Source organism: Sturnus vulgaris, chromosome 7, assembly GCF_052056855.1.
Source record: "Sturnus vulgaris isolate bStuVul1 chromosome 7, bStuVul1.hap1, whole genome shotgun sequence".
In the NCBI taxonomy this organism is placed as follows: Eukaryota; Metazoa; Chordata; class Aves; order Passeriformes; family Sturnidae; genus Sturnus; species Sturnus vulgaris.
Genome location: NC_142249.1, coordinates 13,719,776 through 13,730,645, shown reverse-complemented (window position 1 = coordinate 13,730,645; position 10,870 = coordinate 13,719,776). Strand labels below are relative to the sequence as shown.

Sequence of the window (10,870 nt, the reverse complement as noted above, 5' to 3'; positions counted from 1 at the left end):
CTATGCTATCCCCAACCTCCCTCAGAGATGAAGGCAAGAAAAGCTCTTCTCCAGAGGCCATGGGAAGCAGCCAAGTTCACCTGACAGAGGAGATACTGCTCTCACCTTGGTGCCAGGGGAGATGGAGGCCCTAAGGAAGTCACATCCCTCGATGTGATGAGGGGCTGGTTCAGTCCCCAAGCTGTGCTCTTGCTGCTGCAGCCGCCTCAGTAGCTGCTTTTCTGCGAGGGAGAGATGCAACCCTTCAATGATGGACAGGCTTGGCAGGGTGTCCTCAGCTCCTCCAGAGGCTAGGAACAGGGAGGATGGTGGGTGGTGAACTGAGAGAGCCCTGACCACCAGCCAGCACCTCTGTGCTCCTCTCTTCCTTTTGGCAAGACTTGAGTGATGAAAGCACATCACCACATTTACTGCTGGGGACTAACTGTGCAATACTCTGCTGTGCTCACACTGCCACCCAGTTCAGCAGTGCACCAGCTGACTTTCCAGTGGGACACTGACATTGTCTGTGCCTTGGGGTGAGCTGGGAAAGGAACCACTGCCATACAGCTCAACCAAAGCACGAGGGATTATACTGACAAAACACAGTCTCTTAGACTGGGATTTCTGTATTTTTAGTTAACTGCCTGTTCTCTCACCTTGCAGCTGAAGATTATCAGTTCACCTACAATTAAAGAAGTCTCTTTTCCATGAAGTGAGGGTCCACCTGGCACCCGACTCTGGCTCACCTCCTCCACTGGAAAGTGGAATACAATCATGAAGGCAATTTGCCATCCTCCCACAGGTTTACACGAGGCACCTCACACATGTAGCCCAGCTCACAGCACACCACTGCCAGTGCACAGCCCTTTGCAGGGATGTCCTACCCATGGTGGGAATGTGCTTCACTTGCAGGAAACCTTCGGTCTTCTGTGCTCCCCCTTCAGCACAAAACTCCCACCACCAGTGTGATACATGGGCAGTTTCACTGAAGCAAAGTCTAGTCATTGGTCCACACAGACTTTGCTGACCTGTGCTCAGGCTATGCAGACTGGGGTTTCCACATAGGACAATCTCTGAGGAAAAAAAAGTATGTGATCTTGTCCTAAAGGATGAGTTCAGATACTGCTGTATGAAGGGACCAGGAAAATCCTGGAATTGAAGCATTTTTTGGCAATTTTTGGGTATGAGCCTCAGCATAGCATGAGAGGAGATGTCTCTGTGGCTTCCTCTGAGACAACAGTATAGGTCCCCTTAAATGGTGAAAGCAGTTGAGGAGCTGGAAACAGCTGTAAATCCCTTTCACATGATAAGTGAAACTCTTGAACTCTCTTGTATAACTTATATTTTTTCCTTCTTAAAAGAAGATTCATTGACCTGAAAGAAGGATTACTAACTGAAAGACATTAGGTTTAGGCTACCAGGCAGAAATCCTTACTAATCTTGGCTAATCTTATGCCTCTTCAATTCTGCTTTCAGAAGTTTCTGTCCAATCACTTACAAAACAACTTGTATTTGAAAGATAGACTGATGTCATTAATTACCTTTATCCCTCATTATCTCTCTTGTCATCTGTCTTAAAGAAAAGCTTAACCCCGTGGTTAAAAGTTTATCTTGGACTTGGTAGTTCACAGAGGACAGGGCTGCATTGGAAAGGCAAAGACCTGCACTACATTCCTGGGGGGAAGTTTGGTTCCTTGCTCTGCCACAGACCTCATGTCCCCATCAGCCAAACTCTGCACTGCCTCCATGTCCCTGTGTCCAGGGAATGCATGCTGCCCCACCTGATGGATGCAGGGAGCAGAAACATTGCAGGGTACAATTCTATTAAAATAATGACAGTCCCAGTCACAGGAGTCCAGAAGTCCCACGGGAGCTCTTCCAGGAAAAGAGGACAAAACTCTCCCTTCATTGAATGGGCACTACAAAAGCAGTGCTTTTATGGCCTATTCCACTGCCATCTGGCACAAACCAAGCACCCAGCAGGGACCTCACAGGACTGAGGTGCCTTTTCTAAGATGAAGACATTCACAGTGCAAGCTCAGAGGCTGCTCTCCCCACTTTGGCATTGCCCCTAGTGCTGAGCAGGGCACATGCCAGCCCCCACAGCTCTGCTCCATCCGTGCTCCAGGGCTGACCCTGCGCCCTGGCAGGAGGCAGAGGCAGGGCTGTGCTCCACACTGAGTGTCTCTGGCAGATATAATCACACAGGCAACCGCCCCAAATCCCTGTCTGACGTCTCAGCCATTCTGGATGCCGTTAGAAGCAATTTTCTGTCCAGCCGCTGGCTTTAATGGGATGTGCAGTTAAACAGATTCATCCTTTCAGCTTCACTCTGCGGAGCCTTCACTCTCCAGCTGCTGCTGCTCCTGTCCCAGGGAATTAGAGTGCTCTTGGTGTTTCTCTTTTGCAGGCAGGCACATTGCTCAGAGAAGCAGCTCTTGCCAAGAAAAGTGTATAATCTAGAAAGCCACCTGCTCAGCTTTTGTTCTTTGAACTCCTTACAATCAATTTCCCTTTCCCAGGAGAAGGTGCAACTGTTTTCAGTGAAGTAGGAAATAGAGGATTCGTGATATGCTATAGAAGCATAGCCAGTCCAAGGGAAAAGGTTAATTTGCCTCAATATGGGGGCTGAAACATGTTATGTGGGAAAGCAGAGACACACCAAGATCCCCAGTGCTGACCTCCCAAATTTCAGGAAACTGTCCTTGTGCCTACTGCAGTATCTTGAAGATGATCGCCATGTTCCCATCAGGCCAGGTTGCAATGTTAGTACCACACAAAACAAGATGTGGTACTTTAGCTTCCTGACAGGTCTCCATTTCCTCCTTGTGATTTCCTCTGTGACTCCTGCTCGGGACAGGAGTATATGGCATTTGCTACAGGGGGTTCTCTCAGCTGGTCACCCCATGGCAGAGCCACAGTCCACCTCAGTCCACCCAGCGCCTGAGGCAGGGAGCACAAGGGCTGTGAGACTGAAAGCCACCCATTCTCCCCTGTCCTTTGGTTGTGCAGATGTGCAAATTCATTTCATGATCCAGTCATTTATTATGACAAAACTGTTCTTAGCCAACAGCAGCCACGTGCAAACATCTGCCCCTGTGTCTGCAGGATAAACTGAATCCCCACCAGCTTCCCTGGATTTTCTTGTTCGAAGAACCTGACAAATGACCGCAGAGATACATCACGTGACCTTGTACAAATGTACACCTTGTGGCAACCTGTCACAGACAGCTGCCTTTTATGCAGAAAAAAAGTTTGGTTTCCACTATAATTATTTGTAAGATATGGCATGAAACAGGCACAGGAAAACCTGCCTTGCACAAGGCCAGCAGCCCCATGCCCAGAACTGCTGCTCCAGGCAGTGCTCATGAGACCCCTTGCTCTCCCCATCAGGCTGAGATGCTGCTGTTTGTGCATTTCTCTGAGCAGGAGCCCCTTGGCCCCCTCCTGAGGAACTCCCAGTGGCTGGAGGGTAACACAACGATGCACTTGATCCTCTCCAGGATATGGCTCAGAGTATTGTCTGTGCTCTGGTCACCTACCAGGAAAAAAGGCAGGTCTTAGAGCTATCTGCTCTCTTAGGAACTAGGGACACATGAACTGTATTTTCCTTGCTGGACAGCTGGGATCCAGAGGCCCCAAGGTGTAAAGCTACCCCATAAAAATTCCTCACCAGGCCTAAGCCTCTTTCCCATACACATCATTAATAAATACTATTCAGTCAATTTTCACATCCAAATTCTCACAAATAATGAGAGAAATCAAAACTTATACCATTCTGTCTTCATTAATGCTGTCATCTGACTCTACACTGGAGACTTTCATCTAGCCTTAATTTGATGTCTGGCAGAAGCATTTTTCCTGTGGATATTTGTGTTCATTTGATGGCAATTATGACCTTTAAGCACCAACAAAAAAAATCCCCAGGGAACAGCCTCCATGCACAAAGAACAGGACAGGACAGACCACGGTGTCAGTTTTCACACAGCTCCTCAAGATCTGGAGGGGGCAATTCCAACTGAATCGCAGCTATTGGTTAACTGCAATCACCTTGTTAAGAAATATCAAGTTAGAATCAGTAACCAAATAAGACACACCTGGGTTTGCTGAGTCCCCCAGCCTGCTGGATTGCAGGCAGTCACCTGCACACATCCTGCCTCTGCTCAGACCCTGAATACCAAAGCAGGCTTTTCAGAAACACAGGATCATCTCCTGCTAGCCCTAAGGGGCATGTGCCTCAAAGCAAGTCCAAACCAACCTCAAACACAGTTTGCAAACCTGAGCCAGTCTCATAGAGTCAGCATTTTTTGTTTACTCTGATGACAATTCAATTCTGCACTCAATGGCTTCCAAAATGTTTCAGCTGATGTGACAATGGGATACCCTGCCACATCATCAGCTGCCTGTTTCTGTACACCTCTAGATGGTTTTCTGGGCCAATGCATCAAATCCTTCAGAGTAACTCTGTTTCCACACCACAGTCTAATGGCAGTCCTGAAACAGTGCTGCCACCCTCTCCCTCAGGAGTTGGGACAACACACTGCTTGCCTTGGCAAGGCAGTAGGAAGCTGGGATGGGTCTCACAAGGAATCAGAAGAACAGCTTGGATAACCAGCTACTTAGAGACAAAAACCCAGCAAAACGTAGTCTCAGAATCAGCAGGTGAAATTCCAGCTTGGCTTTTGTAGAAGCTAAGCCCCCTCATGCTATGGTTGATCTCAGCCTCCTAAAAACTGCCTCACCAGACAGTCACTGAGGGAACAGCCCCACAGGGAGCTGCCACCTGCCTGGGCAGAGAAGGGTCTCTGTGGGCATGGGCTGGGTGCCCACTGGCCCTGCCCAAAAGCACTTCCTTCTTGCTGCTCAGATTCCATAAAAACTAGAGTCCACCAAGGAGCACAAAGAAAAGGAGCAAACCAGACGTCCAAGGGGGAGCTGGTGGCACAGCTCAGCTCTAGCTGTGCTGCCCTGGCTTTGGAAACACCTTGTGCAGGAAGGCTGCTGCAAACCAGCAAAGCACAGCTAAGGCAGGGCTGGTGAATCCTGAAGGCAAAGTACATCAACACCAGCAAGCAATGGACTTGCCAATACTGGTACGTTCTTCAGTGCTTGGTTTCTGCCCCTCCAGCACACTCACTTCCCACCTTGGGAGGACCCAGCAATGAAGCACAGCTGTAACCCATGCTCTGCCCTGTCTGCCAGGTGCAGGTGGCAGCAGCAGCACTCGGCTTTTGCCCTGTGCAGGACACACTGATGCTGCAACTGCAGAGCTCCCCTCTCCATCCATCAGCATCACAAATAATCACAGCAGCTCCTGCTGTCTGAACAGTAATTTCTATCTTGTTTTTAATTGCATTACGTGTAGCTGGTTCACCAGACACTATCTGAGGAAGCACAGAAATAATTCATCTCTATCCTCCATTCTCCCCATATGTGCTTCCAAACAAGCCAGATTAATCCTTTTTATCCTCAGTAAACCATAGGTCAGGAATGGGACAAATTGCCACCACACCTCCAGCCATCACTGAGGTCTGTGCAAACTTCTGCTGGTGCAAACCAACCCCACCAGTTACCAAACTGCTCCCTGGCCAAACAGCCCTTTCCTGCCACTGCAAGGGGGCTGATGGCTCCTCCTGGGCTCTCACCCAGTGCTCCCCCATGCACAGCCCCACACTCAGCATGGCACCTCCTTTCCAAGCACACTTTTGGCCTCAAGTATCACATTTGCTTCCCAATTCTACTGTATTCATGTCTTTCTAAATGAATGAGTCACTGCTGTGAAACTTAACAGGGAAAAAACGTCATCAATAACTCAAACTTGCCTTTGGAATCATTCATTTTTCTTCCAGCTCCCAGGGGAGGGTGGTGTGGACTATGCACAGCAAACAGCTGTCAAACACAGCACTGTCTCCTGCTCAAGATTTATCTGCTGAGAATTTGATGTCTGCACATTTTCTTGGAATTACTCCATTAATATTTTCTGCAAAAGCAATTTATTCATAAAGTGTTTCAGATAATCAAAAAGAGTGTAACATCCTCATTTAAAACATGACCTGTTTGATCAGGGGCATGTTCACACAGTACTCTCTGTTGCAGAGGAACAGCTGGTGAGACAGCACTTGCATCACATTTCTGGCCAGGTCAGTCACATCTTGGTTACTGAACTCACAAAGCCCTCAACATCACTTCAAAAAGGAAGCATTTTTTTCAGGGACTTGCTGTGGAAAGCAAATGCAAGACTGCTCAGTCTGAGACTGTGCAAAGGCAACCTGCCAGGACCGTGCCAGAACAGTCTCAAACAGCACTGACACTTTGGACCCATGAAACATCCCAGCAGTGCTCCCCAGCTGCCTTTTGCTTGGTGTGGCAACTTGGAGACAGCTTCACTGGTACAATATTATTGGAAACAGATGAATTCTCATACCTACCTAGGGCAGGGAGAGGGGCCAAAAAGAACCAAATATGGGTTTTATTGAATGTGCACTTCAGCTACTGCTGTTGAGATATGAGCCAAGGCCACCATGTTCAGCTCCACAGCAAGTGGTGGAGACCCGAAGACGCTGCTCCTGTGACCCCCTCATCATTTTTTCTGAAGCTTCCCGAGTTAGTCCCCTGCCTGAGACTGCTGTCTATCCCTGCAGGAATGGGACCGCTGCCAAGAAGGCTATGACCTAATGTTTTAGTCTGAACAGAAAGATGGAAGAGATGGAATATCATACAGGAAAAGCACTCTCTATGTGTACAATTATCTGGTAATCTATTTTGGGACATGAATTTCAGAAAGAGGAACAAAACTTTCACCTTCTTTGCACTGGGAAGCTGCATTATCCCTTTAGAAACAGGGAACTAAATACATGAAAAATTATACAGAAAGCACTGGAACAGCATGGTGATTTAAGTCATGCTGAGTTCAGGAAAGGGAGGGGAAAGGGGTCAAGTCCTGCTGGTCATGCCAGCACATGAAATTTGGTAAAAACTATTCCTGTTGATTTAAGACTAATCAGGTCTGTGAACAGCTGGACTAATTCAGCCTTTTCCCATGCTTTATGGCTGGATTCCTTCATGCATGTACATAAGCAGCAAAATGCAAGTGAAACCTCTGCATCCACCTTTTTCTCATGGCCCCAGTGTCCCCCTCACAGGTACAGGTCACACTGCAGCCCTATGCCCCATGGAAAGTGTTGCTGGGGCTTCTTTGAGCTGCCCACCCCATCCTTGCTTGGGAAACCTGCAGCAATTTAACACCTTTGAGATGACTGCTCCTCTGCCACACTTGACCAAAGGTGCAGTTTGGTAGGGGTCAGACACACAAGCATGAGGACAAGATCCCTGGAGGAACCAAGGCCCTTGGGAGTGGTGATTGTGTGGTGGCTGAGCCCTCCCCACACGTGCTGCCTCACCTGTGCTCACCAGCAGTGGAAGGATTCAGCAGACACTGATGTTACAGTGCCTGGTTGTTCTCCTGACAGCAAGAGCAAACTCAAAGATTTTCCAGAAATGTGTAATTAATCTGTGCCTGGGAAGGAAAACATCATCAGTCTTACCTTACAGATGAGAGAATAACAGAGAGAAAACAAATACTGTAAAGATGGAGGACTCAATGGCAGAGAGAACCCAGATAGATTCACTCCTGTGCTTCCTCCTGGCAGAAGCTCCCCACACCAGTCCCTGAGAGCTTCTCCAATTTCTAGCTGTTCAACTATGCTGTAAACAACTGCAAATGCCTGTAACACTTTCCTGACATAACTTCCATTGAAGTGATACAGGTAATACCCACCCATTCATGTGAGTGGACATCAAGCAAATCATACCAGCAGAGGGCTCAGACAAGGCTGGTGTTCCACTACAAGAAGCCAGGCATGCCACGGAACACTTCCCAAAAAGGCGAGCCACTCAGTCCCCTGTGTGTGTTTGTTGCTGATGCTGGATATGATTTTTAACATGTGTTCTCCCTCAAGGATGAATTTTTATAACACCAACTGCCACTTTATCATTCACTTCCACTCCCAGTGAATTCAAAGGAGCTCAGAGGAAGGTGAGATGAGCTTTTGCTGCCAGCCCCTCTCTTGGTGCAGGAGGAAGGGTGGAGCTGCTCCAGCTGCAGGGTTCTGGGTGCCAGCATCATGAATACTCCCAGCTGCCTGGGGCAACCCAGGGTGCCTCAAATTCTCTACTCCTGTATCTTGGCACAGAATGCATGACTTTGGCACAGGGCATGACATGAATGCTAAACATGGCATGAAAGGTGTGTGTGCATGCTATGGGATTTCCATCCAGCCACTTTGGGTTCTCCTAATGCATCCAGTGTGAGAGCCATGTAGTACCCCCCGTACATGTGAGCACAGAAAGCAAGCCCCTCTCTCTATAATTTCATGGTTGTTTGTTCCTGACATCAGAGAAGGTATTTTGCCAGCAGTTCCTGTACAGACATTAGGACAGCCTTTTAGACTGAGAAAATCAAGATATTTCTAGATTTAAATGAAGCACCAAGAGTCGAGCCACTCACCCTTCCTGAAGCAACCTCTCTCTTCTGAGAGGGATGCTTTCCAAAGGCTGATCTTTGCAGCTGATGATGCTGGGGTAACAGTTTCCATTGTCCCTAACTGTAAGTAGTAAAGTGTTGTTTTTGTAAAAACATAACCCAAGAGGGCAAAACATGAACACGCACACTTACACCACTGATGTGGGCTTTGTGCCTTGCCTGAAACAGGAAAGACACTTCTCCAGACCTCAGTGCAATCTGAACACACACTCATAATCTAATGGAGAGATAAACAGAGCATTTAGGGCTGGATCTGAACAAGTATGGCAAATTTTACTGAAATGGTATTTAAGGCACCTGAGTTACAATCTTTGCAATAACACAGCTGCTGTTAGAGCAGGACCTTCTCTCAAGCAACTTACCCACTGTAACCCACCTTTATCCAGGATCATGTGTTAAATCACTGCAAAATCATAGGTCAAAGTTGTTTCATAGCTTTACTCTCTCAGTAATGTGCAACATGAACATAATAGTGTTATTAAGAAGTCAAAAATAACTTAACACAATAGCTATATAAGATTTTCCAATGATCAAACTTTCAGCAATTACTTTTTGTTAAGTTCAGAAAATTAGCATATTTGTTAATCAAATTAATTTAAAAAGTAGCTTTTAAAAATAAAAGCAATGCTTTAAATAAATATAGTCTTCTTTATAACCATAAAACACTTAGTCCTGTTAAAGGTAACACAAATACTCCACTCAAGCACAGTACTTAAACGATTGAAATGAATGTTGTGAGCACACGTGGGCTGGACACTGGGAGGGACGAGGATGCATTGCTTCAGGACATTCTCTGTCTCCTTTCTACAGTGGCACAAAGAGGCAGCCAATTCTCAGAAGTACCCCAAACACACAACCTGTGTTAGGATATTTGTAGCTGCTGCACATAAACGCTGGCACCCTGTTTTCCCCCAAGCTATTTCTCTACACTACACCTGTAGCAGCTCTTCAGCCCTGTTTTTAAATCTCTAGCACAGCAGGATTTTAACCATAAAATCATAAGGACAGAGCCTGCTTGCTTCATCCAGCTGACACCAACATCTACACAGAAGGTGGCAAGCAAGGTCTGACCTCTCGCACGTCTTGCACTAAAAGCTCACATTTTGTGAAATCTGGAAAACCTTCCTTTTAATACTGGCACCACTGGGTGTTTCAGAACAGCCTGAAGGTCACCTTCAGAGTTCATGACCACCAAAGGGTATTCACAGCTCTCCCCATAATTACAGGGCTGACTAGCTATGATCATTACTACTCAGGTTAATGCCTATCAGCAAAGACTGTAACTGTCTTGCAGATCTACAAGGTAGCAATGTTCTGCTGGAATAAACTAAATTAGCTAGTTCTTACATTAGTATGTGTTGTCCGGGTGTACCCTGAAGAGCAGTTTGCTAAATTCAGCAAAAAATACACCTCAAATCTACTGATAATCTACCTAGCAACTCTGACCATTTAATATCCTGTTTACTTGACTGTAATTGTTCACTAAAAATCACCTTCAAGGTCTGCAGCAAACCACCAGTCTTGTCCTCACAAAAACAGCTGTCAGTGATATTTGTTGTGTTTTGTTTGTTTGTTTAAACAGCATAACAGTAATGTAACCTATAAGTAAAATGATAAAAGCTGGAGAGTAAAATAAAGCCCAAAACTGATACAAGTGCTCTCAATTTGTTTTGATCTTCAGAATGAGCAGGCCTATTCAAAGATGACAAAGGAATAAATTAGCAAATGGCTAATGTAATGCATGAAAGGGTGTCTACAGGGTTTGCATGTGCGCACACACACACGCACTTGCATACAGACAGCTTGGCTTCATTAGAAATCTCACTACCAGAGTTTAACTTGGATAAATTAACTGCATTAAAATACTGACATTGTGAGGATTTTAATACTATCACACCCTGTAGAGGGCACTCCTGTGTGAATTTTTAAATGCTTTAAAAAAATAGTTTAGAGTTATTGAAATCTGTGACAAATGCGACAGCTCAGCCTCTCCTCACAGCCTCCCATTCTCATCTCCAGTATCCTTCTCCTGTATTGCCTCCAGGCACCGTTTGGCCTTGGCATCCGTCTGCCCGCTCCCAGTTTTGCTCAGTCCACATGACAGGCACGCCAGCTGGATCTGCTTCATGTTCTCCAGGGCTTCGTTCTTGGCGTTCTTCAGGAGATCTCCTTGGCCCTGGGGATGCACAGACATGCAGGAGAGAGTCAGGGATTGCACACACATCGCTCAGGACCAAAGGCAGCAATACTGCTCCTGTGTCCCTACAGGTCTCAGGGCCCGTCTCAAGTCACTTTTGCCCTCTGGAAATGGGACTGAAGCCCCTCCTGCAGTTTGGTGCCAGCAGA

The 10,870-nt window shown here is 46.7% G+C and overlaps 1 protein-coding gene across 1 annotated transcript in view; it reads right to left on the bottom strand.

The window, feature by feature from the left end:
• Nucleotides 1-8,776: 8,776 nt before the first annotated feature.
• PLCL1 (phospholipase C like 1 (inactive)) overlaps nucleotides 8,777-10,870 on the bottom strand; it is a 181,802-nt gene continuing 179,708 nt past the window's right edge. The window contains exon 6 of the mRNA XM_014879407.2: nucleotides 8,777-10,700. Within this exon, the coding sequence (XP_014734893.2) occupies nucleotides 10,518-10,700 (183 nt within the window). The 3' untranslated portion in view covers nucleotides 8,777-10,517. The remainder of the gene's footprint in view (nucleotides 10,701-10,870) is intronic.